The 21887-nt window shown below is 58.9% G+C and overlaps 3 protein-coding genes across 4 annotated transcripts; all 3 read right to left on the reverse strand.

Moving 5' to 3' along the window:
- Window positions 1-1642: 1642 nt before the first annotated feature.
- Window positions 1643-3111, reverse strand: LOC141918314 (avidin-like). Its single transcript, XM_074812623.1, has 4 exons — window positions 3001-3111; window positions 2671-2872; window positions 2068-2188; window positions 1643-1788 (listed from the first exon to the last, which is right to left on the reverse strand). The coding sequence occupies exons 1-4, from the start codon at window positions 3070-3072 to the stop codon at window positions 1743-1745; spliced, it is 441 nt and encodes a 146-aa protein (XP_074668724.1). The 5' UTR covers window positions 3073-3111; the 3' UTR covers window positions 1643-1742.
- A 3742-nt stretch (window positions 3112-6853) lies between these two features.
- Window positions 6854-12208, reverse strand: LOC141918312 (avidin-like). Its single transcript, XM_074812621.1, is given in 5 exon segments — window positions 6854-6907; window positions 11163-11283; window positions 11766-11907; window positions 11910-11969; window positions 12098-12208. Coding segments are annotated over 5 exon segments (447 nt in total). The 5' UTR covers window positions 12170-12208; the 3' UTR covers window positions 6854-6855.
- A 3733-nt stretch (window positions 12209-15941) lies between these two features.
- Window positions 15942-21292, reverse strand: LOC141918311 (avidin-like). 2 transcript variants are annotated; one of them, XM_074812619.1, is made up of 4 exons: window positions 21173-21292; window positions 20843-21044; window positions 20240-20360; window positions 15942-16004 (listed from the first exon to the last, which is right to left on the reverse strand). In XM_074812619.1, the coding sequence occupies exons 1-4, from the start codon at window positions 21242-21244 to the stop codon at window positions 15953-15955; spliced, it is 447 nt and encodes a 148-aa protein (XP_074668720.1). In that variant the 5' UTR covers window positions 21245-21292; the 3' UTR covers window positions 15942-15952. The 2 variants fall into 2 exon arrangements, with proteins under 2 accessions (XP_074668720.1, XP_074668721.1); XM_074812620.1 differs by lacking the exon at window positions 15942-16004 and adding an exon at window positions 19812-19960.
- Window positions 21293-21887: the final 595 nt, after the last annotated feature.

Consider the following 21887-nt stretch of genomic DNA (forward strand, 5'->3'; position numbering starts at 1 on the left):
GAATGGGAAGTGGGGCTGGGATGGGGGATGTTTGGGACAGCTGATGAGCATGGCTTGGGGGGCGGTGGCCGTGCCACTGTCAGTGCTGGCTTCCTCTAATACCCTCATGATGCTGGTGACAGCCAGGGTGGGTGTTTGGGGAGGGTGAATGCAAGAACAAGCCCAGTGTGGTCAGGGCAGGGCCAAGGATGTCAGTGTGCAACAGGGCTGCACGGAGGGGCTGTGTGTGGAAGACAGGGGTGAGGATGAGGCTGTGGGGGTGAGGATGAGGATTCAGGGGTGAGGATAAGGGTGCATGGGTGGCTTCTGAGTGAAAGCCAGACATCAGCCAGCTGGGCTCAGCCAGTACAGGCTAACCCTGGACAGGGTCTGCTCTGTGCTCCTTCCAGGAGCGCAGGGGGCTGAAAGCAGCCCCAGAGCTTGGCAGGGAAAGAGGGAGTGGAGCAGAGACTGAGGAAGGCTGGGGAAAGGTGGGTACACTGCGAGAGGAAGAGGATGGTGGACAGGCCCTGACACTTTCTTGTGGCACTGTGTGCTTGCTACCCCAAAGTCCCTGCCCCATCTGACAGTCTCTTCCCCTGGCAGCCCTGCAGCCCCCAGGCAGCACCCTCCTTCGAGCCCTTCACGCCTCTCCCTGCCCACACAGCTTCTCCCCAGGGTGCTCGGGGGCACCTGAGTGAGGAGCTGCGTGTTATGGATTAAGGAACTTGTGAGTTAGAAACTTCATGAGTTGCTGAAGTGATGAATGAACGAGTTCACGTGTTAGATGGGTCCGTGCAAAGGGCATTGGGCCCTTGTTTCATGTGTTTACTTGTTTTCTTTCCTAATAAGCTGATAAAATAAAGTTTAATGTCCAGGTGACTTTGTCCTGTGAATATGACCATCCAAAAGGAGCCTTATCCTGTTCCACCCTCTGGCTGATCAGGTGACAGCCACTTAGTGAGAAATGCATGCATATGTACATATAGACAGCAGGGATCCCTCCAGTATCCCCGCAACCAGTCTACCAAGCACCTGCTCCTGGAGCTCCAGATTATTACTGAATGCGTAGCTCTGCTATCTATTCAAAAATCTATTATGACGTTTCCTATTTTAGCAGGAAATAACAGCACAGCACAGGTCATCATGGTACAGAACAGCACAGCAGAGCGCATAACAGCAGCGCACATCATGGTACAGCCCAGCCCAGCACATCATGGTACAGCACAGCACAGCACATCATGGTACAGCACAGCACAGCACATCATGGTACAGCACAGCACATCATGGTACAGCACAGCCCAGCACAGCACATCAGGGCAGAGCACAGACGGCACACCCAGGGCGTGCAGCCCCTCCTCCGGTCACCCTGCGCCCTGGCACGGCCCGGCCCGGCACGGCAGGAGCGGGCAGCTGCCCCCAGGCTGCCCTTACCTTGCTGGCAGCAGCAGCGCGGGGGCCGAGCAGGGCCAGGCCGAGCAGGAGGCAGCAGCCCAGGCTCCCCATGGCGGTGGCGGCCGTGCGCGGTGCCCGGGCCACGGGGGGCTCACGGCAGCGGACACACACCGGGCCTCGGCGGTGGGGACAGGAGAGGCCATGGGATGCCGTGGGGGGGACGGGGCAACGCGGGCGCTGAGCCGTGACACGACAGGAGCCGGGGGTGTGTTTGCAACGAAGCTTTATTGGGAGAAGCAGGTGGGGGGCAGGAGGGGGGGAGCACACCCGGAGCTGCCACCAGTCCGGGAACCGCCGCGCTGTCACCCTCACTCCTTCTGCGGGTGGTAGCGCATGAAGGTGTCGGTGCCGACTCTGCGGGGACACAGAGGGAGGAGACGTAAGGGTGGGAAATGCAGCCTTGGACGGGGCAAACACACGCTCCCGGGGCCGAATGCCCACCCAGCCCCATCTCCCCCCACAGCATTTACACCTTGGCGGGACCCCCGGGGAGGCTGTGTACGAGCACCCCATCCTCGGTCACCCCCACCCTGGCAGCAGCTCTGCGGGGTGCTGAGCACCACGGGGTGGGAGAGCCCCGACCCCTCTGGGGATGTGCAGGGGACCTGTGCAGGGCAGGGACAGGGGGCTTACAAGGTGGCATTCCAGTTGTGCTTCTCACTGTCTGCATCCAACCGCAGGAGCCACATGGTGTCCAAAACTTCGTTTCCGTCATCATTCAGGAAGCACTGGCCCGTGAAGACGGTGATGGTGTCTGTGGGGACAGGACAGGAGGTGGAGGGGAGCGTGGCCAGGGCTGCAGGTTAGTGCCAAGCCCCCAGCACAGGGGACAGGAGACCCGGGCTGTCCCTGCCCTCTGGGGACAGCGGTGATGGGGAAAGCAGGCAGGAGGGGTCAGAGGGCCTGGGGTCTCACCTGGAGATGGGCAGGCAGCAGCCCCCCGACTCCAGACAGGGGAGTAATAGGGACATCCCAGAGGATGGGGGAGCACTGGGGACACTCAGGGGATCATCACGGGTACTGCAGGGAAGGGCAGAAGAGGATCGGGGACATCACAGGGAGGGTGGGAGAGCTCTTGGAACACCACAGTGGAGCACAGTGGATCTGTGGGGACATCACAGGAAGGGCAAGGAAACTCTGGGGACACCACATGAAGGGCAGGGGAACACTGGGGACACCACAGGGAGGCCAGGGCAGTTCTGGGGACAGTGAGAGAAGCTTGGAAAAGAGAAGTACTTGTAGACTTCCACTTGACAGTGAAGCCGAAGGTGGGCTGGTCTGTGTGTTGCTGGAACCCCAGCAGCGGTGACGGCGGGATCTTCTTTGGGCTCATTGACGGGACCGTTAGGTAGGTGCCGTTGAAGGAACCATTCTCTTGCAATTTATGGATGTGCATGGTGGAGCCCAGGTCGTTTTTCCATTGCCCGGTCAGCACACACTGGAGGGGAAGGGACTGAGTTGGTGCTGCAGCACAGCCCAGGCACAGGCAGGGTGACAGGAGGGGGCACCCCTGGAGCTGCAGCCCCCCTGCCCACCCTGACCCGTGCATCCCAGACCTGCCGTTACCTTTCTTTCAGAGAGGCCATGAGCCATCAGGGCCAGGCTGAGCACCAGCAGGAAGGGAGTCACTTGCACCATCTCTGCAGCGGCAGACAGCTGGCGTACCTGGGGATGTGCTCCTCGCAGGGCTCTGGTGATGTGCCTGCTCTCTCGCCTTTTTATTGCTGCCAGGGCTGTGGGTTACAGCTCATGCCAGGACATTGTGCAATCTGCGTGGTTCTAAGCTTGCAGTTGTCAGCTGTATGAGAGGGTGGTTGCAGGCAACAGTCCCCAAAGCACCTGCTGATGCTTCCCTGGCACCTCACGGGGAGGCCCCGGCTCCCACAGGTTAGTGACTACCAGGAGAGATGCTCAGCTGGGGAAAACCCCTCTTGGGGGCTGTTGTCCCTTCTGCCACCCATTTGTCACCCCACTGCCATGCCCAGGGTGCATAGGGGTGCCAAGGAACCTTAACCCCAGTGCACCCCAGGATCATAGAATCACAGAATGGTTTGGGTTGGAAGGGACCTTAAGGATCATCCAGTTCCAACCCCCCCGCCATGGGCAGGGACACCTTCCACTAGACCAGGTTGCTCAAAGCCCCGTCCAACCTGGCCTTGAACACTGCCAGGGAGGGGGCAGCCACAGCTTCTCTGGGCAACCTGTGCCAGTGTCTCACCACCCTCACAGTAAAGAATTTCTTCCTAATATCTAATCTAAATCTACCCTCTTTCAGCTTAAAATCAATATGCTTCGTCCTGTCACTACACCCTGAGATAAAGAGTCCCTCCCCATCTTTCCTGTAGCTCCTTTAAGTATTGGAAAGCCTCTATAAGCTCTCCCCAGATCCTTCTCTTCTCCAGGTTGAACAACCCCAACTCTCTCAGACTGTCCTCATAAGGGAGGTGCTCCAGCCCCTGATCATCTTTGTGGCCTCCTCTGGACCTGCTCAAGCACATCCATGTCTTTCTTACACTGTGAGCCCCAGAGCTGGACACAGCACTGCAGCTGGGGACTCTCGAGAGCAGACTAGAGGGGGAGAATCACCTCCCTCGACCTGCTGGCCACGCTTCTCTTGATGCAGCGCAGGACACGTCTGACTTTCTGGGCTGCGAGCACACAAGGCTGGCTCACAGTCAGTTTTCCATCCACCAATGCCCCCAAGTCCTTCTCCGCAGGGCTGCTCTCAATCCACTCATCACCCAGCCTGTATTTGGGCTTGGGATTGCTCTGACCCATGTGCAGGACCTTGCACTTGGCCTTGTTGAATTTCATGAGGTTCACACAGGCCCACCTCTCCAGCCTGTCCATGTCCCTCTGGATGGCACATCCCTTCCCTCCAGCGTGTCGACCGCACCACACAGCTCGGTGTCGCTGGTGAACTTGCTGAGGGTGCACTCGATCCCACTGTCCCAGTTGCCAACAAAGATGTTAAACAGTACCAGTCCCAACACCCACCCCTGAAGAACACCACTCGTCACTGCTCTCCACTCAGAGCTGTTGACCACAACTCTTTGAGTGACCATCCACTCAATTTTTATCCACCAAGAGGTCCATCTCTCAAATCCACATCTCTCCAATTTAGAGACAAGGATGTCGTGTGGGACAGTGTCAAATGCTTTGCACAAGTCCAGGTAGATGACACCAGTTGCTCTTTCCTTATCCACCAACGCTGTAACCCTGTCGTAGAAGGCCACCAAATTCATCAGGCATGATTTGTCCTTAGTGAAGCCATGTTGGCTGTCACCAATCACGTCTTGATTTTCCATGCACCTTAGCATATTTTCCAGGAGGATCTGATCCATGATCTTGCCAGGCACAGAGATGAGACTGACTGGCATGTTGTTCCCCAGCTCTTCCGTTTTCTCTTTTTAAAAATGAGGGTTATGTTTCCCCTTTTCCAGTCAGTGGGAACTTCATTGGACTACCACGACTTCTCAAATATGATGGGTAGCGGCTCAGCCACTTCATCTGCCAGTTCCCTCAGGACTCGTGGATGCACCTCATCAGGTCCCATGGACTTGTGCACCTTCAGCTCCCTTACATGGTCTTGAACCTGATCTTCTCCCACAGTGGGCGGTTCTTCATTCTTCCAGTCCCCATCTTTGCCTTCTGCAACTTGGGCAGTGTGGCTGGAGCCCTTCCTGGTGAAGACTGAGACAAAAAATCATTAAGTACCTCAGTGTTCTCCATGTCCCAGGTAAGCAGGGCTCCCATTTCCTTCCACAGAGAGCCTGCTTTTTCCCTAGTCTTCCTTTTAACACCAACATAGCTGTAGAAGCTTTTCTTGTTGCCTTTGTTGACATTCCTGGCCAGACGTAATTCTATCAGGGCTTTGGCCTTCCTAACCTGATCCCTGGATACCCAGACACTTTCTCTGTATTCCTCCCAGGCTCCCTGTCCTTGCTTCCACTCTCTGTAGGCTTCCTTTTTGTGTTTGAGCTTGTCCAGGAGCTCGTTGCTCATCCATACAGGCCTCTTGGCATTTTTGCCTGGCTTCCTCTTTGTCAGGATGCATCTCTCCTGAGCTTGGAGGAGGTGATCCTTGAATATTAACCAGTTTTCTTGGGCCCCTCTTCCCTCCAGGGCTTTACCCCATGTTGCTCTGCCAAGCAGATCCCTGAAGAGGCCAAAGTCTGCTCTCCTGTAGTCCAGGGCAGTGAGATTGCTGTGCACCCTCCTCGCTGCCCTGAGGATCTTGCACTCCACCATTTCATGGTCACTGCAGCCAAGGCTGCCCTTGAGCTTCACACTCTCCACCAGCCCCTCCTTGTTGGTGAGAACAAGGTCCAGCACAGCACCTCTCCTCATTGGCTCCTCTATCACTTGGAGAGGGAAGTTATCATCAACTCATCCCAGGAACCTCCCGGATTGCTGGTGCACTGCAGTGTTGTCCCTCCAACAGATACTGGGGTGGTTGAAGTCCCCCATGAGGACCAGGGCCTGTGAACATGAGGCTGCTCCTATCTGTCTATAGAGGCCCTCATCTGCTCGGTCTTCCTGGTTGGGTGGCCTGTAGCCAATCCCCAGTATAACGTCTCCTGTCCCTGCCCTCCCTTTAATCCTGACCCATCAGCTCTCGGTCGGCTCCTCACCCATCCCCAGACAGAGCTCCCTGCACTCCAGCTGGTCTGTACACACCAGTAAGTGTGTGCATGTCTCTACGTCCTCTTGTTCATTCCCCACTCCAGTTGACAGTGAAGCTGAAGGTGGTCTGGCTCTTCTGGTTCATGCGGTGCTGGGACCCCTGCAGCGGTGACCCCTGGATCTCGTCCATGGTGGCGGTCACGACCGTGTGGTAGGAACCGGCGGTCACTTTTCCCATTCATGGCTGAGATGGCCACGTAGGAGCCCAGCTCGTTGATCCAGCGCCCAATCAGCACCCAGGGACTCAGCACCGGTGCTGTGCCACAGCCCTCCAGCCTGCCTGGGCAGTGGGACGTGTGCCCCGCATGTCTGGGGCTGGCATGGCCCCTCGGCATGGCAGCTGGGACCATGTCATGGGCACTGGCTGGGCCAGCACCTCTCCCTCCCTGGGCAGGGCAGAGCAGGGCAGAGCTGGGGGTGCTGCGTACCCCCCATACCAGGGGGAGGTGACTGACACTACTCCCAGGGACAGCACGGCCGGAGCTGGCAGCCCCCTCAGTCACGCACGCTGCACCCTGGCATGGCCTGGCACGGCACGGCACGACACAGGAGGGCACAGCAAGAGCCTGCAGCCCCTCAGGCACAAACAGCGTGTGCTGGGATGGCCGTGCACAGCACGGCATGGCGGAGTGACAGCAGGTAGCCCCCTCAGCCATGGACACTGTGTCCCAGGGTGGCACAGCATGGCACAGAACAGCACGGCAGAGCACGGCAGGAGCGGGAACCCCCGCGCTGTCACCCTCTCTCCTTCTGCGCGTGCAGGCAGGTGAAGATGTTGATGCCGATTCTGCGGGGGCACAGAGGGAGGAGAAGTAAGGGTGGGAAATGCAACCTTGGACGGGACAAACACACGCTCCCGGGGCTGAATGCCCACCCAGCCCCATCTCCCCCCACAGCATTTACACCTTGGCGGGATCCCTGGGGAGGCCGTGCACGAGCACCCCATCATCTGTCACCCCAGGGGATTGGGGAGCACTGTGGAAACTGCAGGGAAGGCAGGGGATCATCAAGGATACTGCAGGGAAGGGCAGAAGAGCATCAGGGACATCACAGGAAGGGTGGGGGAGGTCTCAGGACACCACAATGAAGCACAATGGATCTGTGGGGACACCACAGGAAGAGCAGGGGAACTCTGGGGACACAACAGGAAGGGCAGGGGGATCTGGGGACACCACAGGAAGAGCAGGGGATCTCTGGGGACACCACAGGGAGGGCAGGGCAGTTCTGGGCACAGTGAGAGAGGCTTGGAAGGAGAAGCACCTGTAAAGGTCCAGTTGACAGCAAAGCCAAAGCTAGACTGGTTTGTGTGTTGCTGGGACCCCAGCAGCGGTGACTTCAGGATCTTCTTCGGGTCATTGACACGGCCGTTAGGTAGGTGCCGTTGAAGGTACCATTTCCTTGCAGTTCCCTGATGGCCACGTAGGAGCCCAGGTCGTTGATGCAGCACCCAGTCAGCACGCGCTGGAGCGGAGGGGACTCAGCACCGGTGCTGCAGCACATCTGGCATACGGAGAGGGCAGCAGGAGAGGGCACCCCTGGGAATCGAGAAGGGGAAGCTGGACGAGCCACAGGTGCCCCGTCCACCCAAGGGGATGTACTGCCAGGTGTGATGAGCTCAGCCATGGGCTGGGGAGGCAGATTGCAGCTGGCATTGTGCCCCGATTCCCAGCCAGCCCCAGGAGGGGCTGAGGACCTGCCGAGGAGCTCCTCCATCCTCCCAGGATGACGGTCCGTGCTCAGCAAGGCTGCAGGCAGAGCTGGACCAAGGAGAAAGGCGGAGGAGCAGAGCAGGGTGTGCGGTCCTGACCAGGGGGCTGGCAGAAGTGACGACCACATGGACATGGTGGAGGGAGCAGGATCTATGGCACTTCATTTGTAAGTGAAGTTATAGGCTTGAAAATCACATTTAATCTTTTGTCATTGCTGCAGCATGGCTGGGTACCAGAATTTGCCTGTGCACACACCCCAGGCGACCAGCCAGGGACTGCGTGGGTGACCTGGGAACTGCCCGGCTCCATCTGCTTAGGTGGGACAACAGCTGGACTGAGAGAGATGTTGGGCACTTGAGCTGTTTGGTGTTGAGACATCTGCAAACAGTCAATAGGAACAGCCCCTGCAGGAATGGTCGCACAGGACATGTGGTGAGACATGTAAGTGCTGGAGGACCCGTGCAGCTGAGACTCCTTCTCCATTCTGACAGTGACCAACAGTTGGAGGGATTTACCCCATGCCAAGACCCCAATAAATATATTTCTCTTTCTTTCGGTGATATGCTATGTGTGAGCACCTGTGCAACACAGACACGGCAGCGGCCACACGCTGTGCGTGATTGCAAGGGGCCTCCTGCCTCCTCCAGCTCCCCGGGCCCCTGAAGGCCGCCACAGTGCGTGGATGGCCATGACCAAGGCTTGCCATGCAGCAGCAACGGCTGGTTTTCCTCCCAGAGGAAGGTCTGCAGCGGCGCTGAAGGAGACCGCGCTGCTCACCTTTGCCTTGCCGCTGAGCCCGAGCTGGAAGGAGGCAAATAGAAACGCCTTTGCAGCTCAGAGGCAGAGCAGACACGAGCAGTGTGCGAAGCACTGCGAGCAGGTCGTGCAGCTGGGTAAAACCCAGAGCTGATGAATGCCCAATGCCCACGGGGAAGCACCCTCAGCCACAGCCCCCCCAGGCAGCTGTGGGCACCTCTGGCACACCACGTCCTACCACCCGCCACCCCAAAACCAAGATGCTGGATGAGTCGCAGCATTGCTGGGTGCCCTCATATAGGGACTGGCCTTGCCAACAGCTCTGCCAGCCCATGCCCGCCGCACTCCTCAGCGGCACCGTGGCTGCCTGCTGGGCTTTGCAGACTGCTCAAACTGTGGTCAGTACTGCTGCCCTGCTGGAGCACCCCAGGACTGCTGCAGAGCCTTGGGGAGCCCTGTCCCAGGGAAACGTTGACAGGAAGGCAATGACAAAGCCAGGAGGATGCACACAGTAAGGCTCAGCAGGACACCCCGTGGCTGAGCTGGCCACGCTTTGGGGTGAGAGCAGAGTCCTGTGGTCCCCCTGCCACCCTCTTTCCTAATTCTCACTATGAGAAGAAGCAGCCCCCGCTGTTGTAGTTCAGCACTGGGAGGACTGCAACACGTGGGGGTGATCCACGCCAGAGCATCTCAAGAAGATGCATCCTGTGGGGAGGACCCACAATAAAGAAAGTTCATGGAGGACTGTCTCCCGTGAGAGCAATGCCACGTGGAGCAGGGGAAAGAATGCAGAAGAGTGCTTCCCCCCACCTTGCAGGAAGAAGCGATGGGTGACTGCACCCCCCATTCACTGCCCTGGCACAACTCAGTGAGGAGGTGGAAATATCAGGAATAAAACTGAGCCCAGAAAGAAAGGAGGGGTGGGGGGAGGTGTTTTTACAATATGGTAACACTTCTCACTGTCCCACTCTGTCTGTTAAGTGTTGTTATCCTTAGTGTTTTGAATTAAAGTGATGTCTTTTTTCTTCCCCTACAGACCGTGTCTTTTGCCTGTGACCATAATGGGTGCGACACCCCTCCCTGTCCTTTTTGCTGGATTTTCTGGATGTCTGCTTTCCAATAAATCACACACATTTCCCTAGGAAGAGTTTTGGGGCTGCACGTGCTGCAGCTACCGGTGCTGTGCTGCTGGTACAGAGCAGCTGCGTGGGCTTTGGAGTACCTGGACTGGGCTTTGGACCACCCCAACACCCCAGGCTCCCAGCTTGTGGCCATGGTCCCCTCTGTGGGGGGTGGGTGCTCAGCCCTCCCCCATACGGGCACCCAGGACTGAGCCCCCAGCCAGAGCAGTAGCTGGAAATGTGTGTAATGGGAAGACGGGGCAGACTGGGGTGCAGAGATGCAGGGTGAGGCCGGGCGAGCGTGCTGCGTGCCTGCACACAGCCTTCACCCCAAGCCCCGGCCGTGGGGCATCCTGCTGCTCCACACCAGGGCTGCTGCTGGGGCCACCCCCCAGGGCACTATGGATGCCCCAAACGGGTGCACAGGCAAGAAGGCACCTGCCGAGGCCCAAAGCCATGGTCAGGAAATGGGATGACCCAGCTGCTGTCCCCTCCTTGTCCTCCAGCCCCATCCCTCCTCACCCCCAGAGCACCTCAGCCATGCACACTGTGCCCCGGGATGGCAGAGCAGAGCTCTGCACAGCACATCATGGTACAGCACAGCACAGCACATCATGGTACAGCACAGCACATCATGGTACAGCACAGCACATCATGGTACAGCACAGCCCAGCACAGCACATCAGGGCAGAGCACAGACGGCACACCCAGGGCGTGCAGCCCCTCCTCCGGTCACCCTGCGCCCTGGCACGGCCCGGCCCGGCACGGCAGGAGCGGGCAGCTGCCCCCAGGCTGCCCTTACCTTGCTGGCAGCAGCAGCGCGGGGGCCGAGCAGGGCCAGGCCGAGCAGGAGGCAGCAGCCCAGGCTCCCCATGGCGGTGGCGGCCGTGCGCGGTGCCCGGGCCACGGGGGGCTCACGGCAGCGGACACACACCGGGCCTCGGCGGTGGGGACAGGAGAGGCCATGGGATGCCGTGGGGGGGACGGGGCAACGCGGGCGCTGAGCCGTGACACGACAGGAGCCGGGGGTGTGTTTGCAACGAAGCTTTATTGGGAGAAGCAGGTGGGGGGCAGGAGGGGGGGAGCACACCCGGAGCTGCCACCAGTCCGGGAACCGCCGCGCTGTCACCCTCACTCCTTCTGCGGGTGGTAGCGCATGAAGGTGTCGGTGCCGACTCTGCGGGGACACAGAGGGAGGAGACGTAAGGGTGGGAAATGCAGCCTTGGACGGGGCAAACACACGCTCCCGGGGCCGAATGCCCACCCAGCCCCATCTCCCCCCACAGCATTTACACCTTGGCGGGACCCCCGGGGAGGCTGTGTACGAGCACCCCATCCTCGGTCACCCCCACCCTGGCAGCAGCTCTGCGGGGTGCTGAGCACCACGGGGTGGGAGAGCCCCGACCCCTCTGGGGATGTGCAGGGGACCTGTGCAGGGCAGGGACAGGGGGCTTACAAGGTGGCATTCCAGTTGTGCTTCTCACTGTCTGCATCCAACCGCAGGAGCCACATGGTGTCCAAAACTTCGTTTCCGTCATCATTCAGGAAGCACTGGCCCGTGAAGACGGTGATGGTGTCTGTGGGGACAGGACAGGAGGTGGAGGGGAGCGTGGCCAGGGCTGCAGGTTAGTGCCAAGCCCCCAGCACAGGGGACAGGAGACCCGGGCTGTCCCTGCCCTCTGGGGACAGCGGTGATGGGGAAAGCAGGCAGGAGGGGTCAGAGGGCCTGGGGTCTCACCTGGAGATGGGCAGGCAGCAGCCCCCCGACTCCAGACAGGGGAGTAATAGGGACATCCCAGAGGATGGGGGAGCACTGGGGACACTCAGGGGATCATCACGGGTACTGCAGGGAAGGGCAGAAGAGGATCGGGGACATCACAGGGAGGGTGGGAGAGCTCTTGGAACACCACAGTGGAGCACAGTGGATCTGTGGGGACATCACAGGAAGGGCAAGGAAACTCTGGGGACACCACATGAAGGGCAGGGGAACACTGGGGACACCACAGGGAGGCCAGGGCAGTTCTGGGGACAGTGAGAGAAGCTTGGAAAAGAGAAGTACTTGTAGACTTCCACTTGACAGTGAAGCCGAAGGTGGGCTGGTCTGTGTGTTGCTGGAACCCCAGCAGCGGTGACGGCGGGATCTTCTTTGGGCTCATTGACACGGCTGTTAGGTAGGTGCCATTGAAGGTAATGAAATTCCTTGCAATTCCCCAATGGTCATGTTGGAGCCCAGGTCGTTTTTCCATTGCCCGGTCAGCACACACTGGAGGGGAAGGGACTGAGTTGGTGCTGCAGCACAGCCCAGGCACAGGCAGGGTGACAGGAGGGGGCACCCCTGGAGCTGCAGCCCCCCTGCCCACCCTGACCCGTGCATCCCAGACCTGCCGTTACCTTTCTTTCAGGGAGGCCGTGAGCCATCAGGGCCAGGCTGAGCACCAGCAGGAAGGGAGTCACTTGCACCATCTCTGCAGCGGCAGACAGCTGGCGTACCTGGGGATGTGCTCCTCGCAGGGCTCTGGTGATGTGCCTGCTCTCTCGCCTTTTTATTGCTGCCAGGGCTGTGGGTTACAGCTCATGCCAGGACATTGTGCAATCTGCGTGGTTCTAAGCTTGCAGTTGTCAGCTGTATGAGAGGGTGGTTGCAGGCAACAGTCCCCGAAGCACCTGCTGACACTTCCCTGGCACCTCGTGGGGAGGCCCTGGCTCCCACAGGTTAGTGACTACCAGGAGAGATGCTCAGCTGGGGAAAACCCCTCTTGGGGGCTGTTGTCCCTTCTGCCACCCATTTGTCACCCCACTGCCATGCCCAGGGTGCACAGGAGTGCCAAGGAACCTTAACCCCAGTGCACCCCAGGATCATAGAATCACAGAATGGTTTGGGTTGGAAGGGACCTTAAGGATCATCCAGTTCCAACCCCCCTGCCATGGGCAGGGACACCTTCCACTAGACCAGGTTGCTCAAAGCCCCGTCCAACCTGGCCTTGAACACTGCCAGGGAGGGGGCAGCCACAGCTTCTCTGGGCAACCTGTGCCAGTGTCTCACCACCCTCACAGTAAAGAATTTCTTCCTAATATCTAATCTAAATCTACCCTCTTTCAGCTTAAAATCAATATGCTTCGTCCTGTCACTACACCCTGAGATAAAGAGTCCCTCCCCATCTTTCCTGTAGCTCCTTTAAGTATTGGAAAGCCTCTATAAGCTCTCCCCAGATCCTTCTCTTCTCCAGGTTGAACAACCCCAACTCTCTCAGACTGTCCTCATAAGGGAGGTGCTCCAGCCCCTGATCATCTTTGTGGCCTCCTCTGGACCTGCTCAAGCACATCCATGTCTTTCTTACACTGTGAGCCCCAGAGCTGGACACAGCACTGCAGCTGGGGACTCTCGAGAGCAGAGTAGAGGGGGAGAATCACCTCCTTCGACCTGCTGGCCACGCTTCTCTTGATGCAGCGCAGGACACGTCTGACTTTCTGGGCTGCGAGCACACAAGGCTGGCTCACAGTCAGTTTTCCATCCACCAATGCCCCCAAGTCCTTCTCCGCAGGGCTGCTCTCAATCCACTCATCACCCAGCCTGTATTTGGGCTTGGGATTGCTCTGACCCATGTGCAGGACCTTGCACTTGGCCTTGTTGAATTTCATGAGGTTCACACAGGCCCACCTCTCCAGCCTGTCCATGTCCCTCTGGATGGCACATCCCTTCCCTCCAGCGTGTCGACCGCACCACACAGCTCGGTGTCGCTGGTGAACTTGCTGAGGGTGCACTCGATCCCACTGTCCCAGTTGCCAACAAAGATGTTAAACAGTACCAGTCCCAACACCCACCCCTGAAGAACACCACTCGTCACTGCTCTCCACTCAGAGCTGTTGACCACAACTCTTTGAGTGACCATCCACTCAATTTTTATCCACCAAGAGGTCCATCTCTCAAATCCACATCTCTCCAATTTAGAGACAAGGATGTCGTGTGGGACAGTGTCAAATGCTTTGCACAAGTCCAGGTAGATGACACCAGTTGCTCTTTCCTTATCCACCAACGCTGTAACCCTGTCGTAGAAGGCCACCAAATTCATCAGGCATGATTTGTCCTTAGTGAAGCCATGTTGGCTGTCACCAATCACGTCTTGATTTTCCATGCACCTTAGCATATTTTCCAGGAGGATCTGATCCATGATCTTGCCAGGCACAGAGATGAGACTGACTGGCATGTTGTTCCCCAGCTCTTCCGTTTTCTCTTTTTAAAAATGAGGGTTATGTTTCCCCTTTTCCAGTCAGTGGGAACTTCACCGGACTACCACGACTTCTCAAATATGATGGGTAGCGGCTCAGCCACTTCATCTGCCAGTTCCCTCAGGACTCGTGGATGCACCTCATCAGGTCCCATGGACTTGTGCACCTTCAGCTCCCTTACATGGTCTTGAACCTGATCTTCTCCCACAGTGGGCGGTTCTTCATTCTTCCAGTCCCCATCTTTGCCTTCTGCAACTTGGGCAGTGTGGCTGGAGCCCTTCCTGGTGAAGACTGAGACAAAAAATCATTAAGTACCTCAGTGTTCTCCATGTCCCAGGTAAGCAGGGCTCCCATTTCCTTCCACAGAGAGCCTGCTTTTTCCCTAGTCTTCCTTTTAACACCAACATAGCTGTAGAAGCTTTTCTTGTTGCCTTTGTTGACATTCCTGGCCAGACGTAATTCTATCAGGGCTTTGGCCTTCCTAACCTGATCCCTGGATACCCAGACACTTTCTCTGTATTCCTCCCAGGCTACCTGCCCTTGCTTCCACCCTCTGTAGGCTTCCTTTTTGTGTTTGAGCTTGTCCAGGAGCTCGTTGCTCATCCATACAGGCCTCTTGGCATTTTTGCCTGGCTTCCTCTTTGTCAGGATGCATCTCTCCTGAGCTTGGAGGAGGTGATCCTTGAATATTAACCAGTTTTCTTGGGCCCCTCTTCCCTCCAGGGCTTTACCCCATGTTGCTCTGCCAAGCAGATCCCTGAAGAGGCCAAAGTCTGCTCTCCTGTAGTCCAGGGCAGTGAGATTGCTGTGCACCCTCCTCGCTGCCCTGAGGATCTTGCACTCCACCATTTCATGGTCACTGCAGCCAAGGCTGCCCTTGAGCTTCACACTCTCCACCAGCCCCTCCTTGTTGGTGAGAACAAGGTCCAGCACAGCACCTCTCCTCATTGGCTCCTCTATCACTTGGAGAGGGAAGTTATCATCAACTCATCCCAGGAACCTCCCGGATTGCTGGTGCACTGCAGTGTTGTCCCTCCAACAGATACTGGGGTGGTTGAAGTCCCCCATGAGGACCAGGGCCTGTGAACATGAGGCTGCTCCTATCTGTCTATAGAGGCCCTCATCTGCTCGGTCTTCCTGGTTGGGTGGCCTGTAGCCAATCCCCAGTATAACGTCTCCTGTCCCTGCCCTCCCTTTAATCCTGACCCATCAGCTCTCGGTCGGCTCCTCACCCATCCCCAGACAGAGCTCCCTGCACTCCAGCTGGTCTGTACACACCAGTAAGTGTGTGCATGTCTCTACGTCCTCTTGTTCATTCCCCACTCCAGTTGACAGTGAAGCTGAAGGTGGTCTGGCTCTTCTGGTTCATGCGGTGCTGGGACCCCTGCAGCGGTGACCCCTGGATCTCGTCCATGGTGGCGGTCACGACCGTGTGGTAGGAACCGGCGGTCACTTTTCCCATTCATGGCTGAGATGGTCACGTAGGAGCCCAGCTCGTTGATCCAGCGCCCAATCAGCACCCAGGGACTCAGCACAGGTGCTGTGCCACAGCCCTCCAGCCTGCCTGGGCAGTGGGACGTGTGCCCTGCATGTCTGGGGCTGGCATGGCCCCTCGGCATGGCAGCTGGGACCATGTCATGGGCACTGGCTGGGCCAGCACCTCTCCCTCCCTGGGCAGGGCAGAGCAGGGCAGAGCTGGGGGTGCTGCGTACCCCCCATACCAGGGGGAGGTGACCGACACTACTCCCAGGGACAGCACGGCCGGAGCTGGCAGCCCCCTCGGTCACGCACGCTGCACCCTGGCATGGCCTGGCACGGCACGGCACGACACAGGAGGGCACAGCAAGAGCCTGCAGCCCCTCGGGCACAAACAGCGTGTGCTGGGATGGCCGTGCACAGCACGGCATGGCGGAGTGACAGCAGGTAGCCCCCTCAGCCATGGACACTGTGTCCCAGGGTGGCACAGCATGGCACAGAACAGCACGGCAGAGCACGGCAGGAGCGGGAACCCCCGCGCTGTCACCCTCTCTCCTTCTGCGCGTGCAGGCAGGTGAAGATGTTGATGCCGATTCTGCGGGGGCACAGAGGGAGGAGAAGTAAGGGTGGGAAATGCAACCTTGGACGGGACAAACACACGCTCCTGGGGCTGAATGCCCACCCAGCCCCATCTCCCCCCACAGCATTTACACCTTGGCGGGATCCCTGGGGAGGCCATGCACGAGCACCCCATCATCTGTCACCCCAGGGGATTGGGGAGCACTGTGGAAACTGCAGGGAAGGCAGGGGATCATCAAGGATACTGCAGGGAAGGGCAGAAGAGCATCAGGGACATCACAGGAAGGGTGGGGGAGGTCTCAGGACACCACAATGAAGCACAATGGATCTGTGGGGACACCACAGGAAGAGCAGGGGAACTCTGGGGACACAACAGGAAGGGCAGGGGGATCTGGGGACACCACAGGAAGAGCAGGGGATCTCTGGGGACACCACAGGGAGGGCAGGGCAGTTCTGGGCACAGTGAGAGAGGCTTGGAAGGAGAAGCACCTGTAAAGGTCCAGTTGACAGCAAAGCCAAAGCTAGACTGGTTTGTGTGTTGCTGGGACCCCAGCAGCGGTGACTTCAGGATCTTCTTCGGGTCATTGACACGGCCGTTAGGTAGGTGCCGTTGAAGGTACCATTTCCTTGCAGTTCCCTGATGGCCACGTAGGAGCCCAGGTCGTTGATGCAGCACCCAGTCAGCACGCGCTGGAGCGGAGGGGACTCAGCACCGGTGCTGCAGCACATCTGGCATACGGAGAGGGCAGCAGGAGAGGGCACCCCTGGGAATCGAGAAGGGGAAGCTGGACGAGCCACAGGTGCCCCGTCCACCCAAGGGGATGTACTGCCAGGTGTGATGAGCTCAGCCATGGGCTGGGGAGGCAGATTGCAGCTGGCATTGTGCCCCGATTCCCAGCCAGCCCCAGGAGGGGCTGAGGACCTGCCGAGGAGCTCCTCCATCCTCCCAGGATGACGGTCCGTGCTCAGCAAGGCTGCAGGCAGAGCTGGACCAAGGAGAAAGGCGGAGGAGCAGAGCAGGGTGTGCGGTCCTGACCAGGGGGCTGGCAGAAGTGACGACCACATGGACATGGTGGAGGGAGCAGGATCTATGGCACTTCATTTGTAAGTGAAGTTATAGGCTTGAAAATCACATTTAATCTTTTGTCATTGCTGCAGCATGGCTGGGTACCAGAATTTGCCTGTGCACACACCCCAGGCGACCAGCCAGGGACTGCGTGGGTGACCTGGGAACTGCCCGGCTCCATCTGCTTAGGTGGGACAACAGCTGGACTGAGAGAGATGTTGGGCACTTGAGCTGTTTGGTGTTGAGACATCTGCAAACAGTCAATAGGAACAGCCCCTGCAGGAATGGTCGCACAGGACATGTGGTGAGACATGTAAGTGCTGGAGGACCCGTGCAGCTGAGACTCCTTCTCCATTCTGACAGTGACCAACAGTTGGAGGGATTTACCCCATGCCAAGACCCCAATAAATATATTTCTCTTTCTTTCGGTGATATGCTATGTGTGAGCACCTGTGCAACACAGACACGGCAGCGGCCACACGCTGTGCGTGATTGCAAGGGGCCTCCTGCCTCCTCCAGCTCCCCGGGCCCCTGAAGGCCGCCACAGTGCGTGGATGGCCATGACCAAGGCTTGCCATGCAGCAGCAACGGCTGGTTTTCCTCCCAGAGGAAGGTCTGCAGCGGTGCTGAAGGAGACTCCCCTGCTCACCTTTGCCTTGCCACTGAACCCGAGCTGGAAGGAGGCAAATAGAAACGCCTTTGCAGCTCAGAGGCAGAGCAGACACGAGCAGTGCATGAAGCACTGCGAGCAGGTCGTGCAGCTGGGTAAAACCCAGAGCTGATGAATGCCCAATGCCCACGGGGAAGCACCCTCAGCCACAGCCCCCCCAGGCAGCTGTGGGCACCTCTGGCACACCACGTCCTACCACCCGCCACCCCAAAACCAAGATGCTGGATGAGTCGCAGCATTGCTGGGTGCCCTCATATAGGGACTGGCCTTGCCAACAGCTCTGCCAGCCCATGCCCGCCGCATTCCTCAGCGGCACCGTGGCTGCCTGCCGGGCTTTGCAGACTGCTCAAACTGTGGTCAGCACTGCTGCCCTGCTGGAGCACCCCAGGACTGCTGCAGAGCCTTGGGGAGCCCTGTCCTGGGGAAATGTTGACAGGAAGGCAATGACAAAGCCAGGAGGATGCACACAGTAAGGCTCAGCAGGACACCCTGTGGCTGAGCTGGCCACGCTTTGGGGTGAGAGCAGAGTCCTGTGGTCCCCCTGCCACCCTCTTTCCTAATTCTCACTATGAGAAGAAGCAGCCCCCGCTGTTGTAGTTCAGCACTGGGAGGACTGCAACACGTGGGGGTGATCCACGCCAGAGCATCTCAAGAAGATGCATCCTGTGGGGAGGACCCACAATAAAGAAAGTTCATGGAGGACTGTCTCCCGTGAGAGGGATGCCACGTGGAGCAGGTGAAAGAATGCAGAAGAGTGCTTCCCCCCACCTTGCAGGAAGAAGCGATGGGCGACTGCAACCCCATTCCCTGTCCCTGCACTTCTGGGGGAGAAGTTGGAAATATCAGGAATAAAACTGAGCCCAGGAAGAAGGGAGGGGTGGGGGGAGGTGTTTTTACGATATGGTAACACTTCTCACTGTCCCACTCTGTCTGTTAAGTGTTGTTATCCTTAGTGTTTTGAATTAAAGTGATGTCTTTTTTCATCCCCTACAGAGCCTGTCTTTTGCCTGTGACCGTAATGGGTGCGACACCCCTCCCTGTCCTTTTTGCTGGATTTTCTGGATGTCTGCTTTCCAATAAATCACACACATTTCCCTAGGAAGAGTTTTGGGGCTGCATGTGCTGCAGCTACCGGCGCTGTGCTGCTGGTACAGAGCAGCTGCCTGGGCTTTGGAGTACCCGGCCTGGGCTTTGGACCACCCCAACACCCCAGGCTCCCAGCTCGTGGCCATGGTCCCCTCTGTGGGGGGTGGGTGCTCAGCCCTCCCCCATACGGGCACCCAGGACTGAGCCCCCAGCCGGAGCAGTAGCTGGAAATGGCGTTTAATGGGAAGACGGGGCAGACTGGGGTGCAGAGATGCAGGGTGAGGCCAGGCAAGCGTGCTGCGTGCCTGCACACAGCCTTCACCCCAAGCCCCGGCCGTGGGGCATCTTGCTGCTCCACACCAGGGCTGCTGCTGGGGCCACCCCCCAGGGCACTATGGATGCCCCAAACGGGTGCACAGGCAAGAAGGCACCTGCCGAGGCCCAAAGCCATGGTCAGGAAATGGGATGACCCAGCTGCTGTCCCCTCCTTGTCCTCCAGCCCCATCCCTCCTCACCCCCAGAGCACCTCAGCCATGCACACTGTGCCCCGGGATGGCAGAGCAGAGCTCTGCACAGCACATCATGGTACAGCCCAGCCCAGCACATCATGGTACAGCACAGCACATCATGGTACAGCACAGCCCAGCACAGCACATCAGGGCAGAGCACAGACGGCACACCCAGGGCGTGCAGCCCCTCCTCCGGTCACCCTGCGCCCTGGCACGGCCCGGCCCGGCCCGGCAGGAGCGGGCAGCTGCCCCCAGGCTGCCCTTACCTTGCTGGCAGCAGCAGCGCGGGGGCCGAGCAGGGCCAGGCCGAGCAGGAGGCAGCAGCCCAGGCTCCCCATGGCGGTGGCGGCCGTGCGCGGTGCCCGGGCCACGGGGTGCTCACGGCAGCGGACACACACCGGGCCTCGGCGGTGGGGACAGGAGAGGCCATGGGATGCCGTGGGGGGGACGGGGCAACGCGGGCGCTGAGCCGTGACACGACAGGAGCCGGGCGGGTGTTTGCAACGAAGCTTTATTGGGAGAAGCAGGTGGGGGGCAGGAGGGGGGGAGCACACCCGGAGCTGCCACCAGCCCGGGAACCGCCGCGCTGTCACCCTCACTCCTTCTGCGGGTGGTAGCGCATGAAGGTGTCGGTGCCGACTCTGCGGGGACAGAGAGGGAGGAGACGTAAGGGTGGGAAATGCAGCCTTGGACGGGGCAAACACACGCTCCCGGGGCCGAATGCCCACCCAGCCCCATCTCCCCCCACAGCATTTACACCTTGGCGGGACCCCCGGGGAGGCTGTGTACGAGCACCCCATCCTCGGTCACCCCCACCCTGGCAGCAGCTCTGCGGGGTGCTGAGCACCACGGGGTGGGAGAGCCCCGACCCCTCTGGGGATGCGCAGGGGACCTGTGCAGGGCAGGGACAGGGGGCTTACAAGGTGGCATTCCAGTTGTGCTTCTCACTGTCTGCATCCAACCGCAGGAGCCACATGGTGTCCAAAACTTCGTTTCCGTCGTCATTCAGGAAGCACTGGCCCGTGAAGACGGTGATGGTGTCTGTGGGGACAGGACAGGAGGTGGAGGGGAGCGTGGCCAGGGCTGCAGGTTAGTGCCAAGCCCCCAGCACAGGGGACAGGAGACCCGGGCTGTCCCTGCCCTCTGGGGACAGCGGTGATGGGGAAAGCAGGCAGGAGGGGTCAGAGGGCCTGGGGTCTCACCTGGAGATGGGCAGGCAGCAGCCCCCCGACTCCAGACAGGGGAGTAATAGGGACATCCCAGAGGATGGGGGAGCACTGGGGACACTCAGGGGATCATCAAGGGTACTGCAGGGAAGGGCAGAAGAGGATCGGGGACATCACAGGGAGGGTGGGAGAGCTCTTGGAACACCACAGTGGAGCACAGTGGATCTGTGGGGACATCACAGGAAGGGCAAGGAAACTCTGGGGACACCACATGAAGGGCAGGGGAACACTGGGGACACCACAGGGAGGCCAGGGCAGTTCTGGGGACAGTGAGAGAAGCTTGGAAAAGAGAAGTACTTGTAGACTTCCACTTGACAGTGAAGCCGAAGGTGGGCTGGTCTGTGTGTTGCTGGAACCCCAGCAGCGGTGACGGCGGGATCTTCTTTGGGCTCATTGACGGGACCGTTAGGTAGGTGCCGTTGAAGGAACCATTCTCTTGCAATTTATGGATGGTCATGTTGGAGCCCAGGTCGTTTATCCAGTGCCCGGTCAGCACACACTGGAGGGGAAGGGACTGAGTTGGTGCTGCAGCACAGCCCAGGCACAGGCAGGGTGACAGGAGGGGGCACCCCCAGAGCTGCAGCCCCCCTGCCCACCCTGACCCGTGCATCCCAGACCTGCCGTTACCTTTCTTTCAGGGAGGCCGTGAGCCATCAGGGCCAGGCTGAGCACCAGCAGGAAGGGAGTCACTTGCACCATCTCTGCAGCGGCAGACAGCTGGCGTACCTGGGGATGTGCTCCTCGCAGGGCTCTGGTGATGTGCCTGCTCTCTCGCCTTTTTATTGCTGCCAGGGCTGTGGGTTACAGCTCATGCCAGGACATTGTGCAATCTGCGTGGTTCCAAATTTGCAGTTGTCACTGTATGAGAGGGTGGTTGCAGGCAACAGTCCCCGAAGCACCTGCTGACACTTCCCTGGCACCTCGTGGGGAGGCCCTGGCTCCCACAGGTTAGTGACTACCAGGAGAGATGCTCAGCTGGGGAAAACCCCTCTTGGGGGCTGTTGTCCCTTCTGCCACCCATTTGTCACCCCACTGCCATGCCCAGGATGCATAGGGGTGCCAAGGAACCTTAACCCCAGTGCACCCCAGGATCATAGAATCACAGAATGGTTTGGGTTGGAAGGGACCTTAAGGATCATCCAGTTCCAACCCCCCCGCCATGGGCAGGGACACCTTCCACTAGACCAGGTTGCTCAAAGCCCCGTCCAACCTGGCCTTGAACACTGCCAGGGAGGGGGCAGCCACAGCTTCTCTGGGCAACCTGTGCCAGTGTCTCACCACCCTCACAGTAAAGAATTTCTTCCTAATATCTAATCTAAATCTACCCTCTTTCAGCTTAAAA

The sequence above is a fragment of the Strix aluco genome, chromosome Z (assembly GCF_031877795.1).
Source record: "Strix aluco isolate bStrAlu1 chromosome Z, bStrAlu1.hap1, whole genome shotgun sequence".
NCBI lineage: Eukaryota > Metazoa > Chordata > Aves > Strigiformes > Strigidae > Strix > Strix aluco.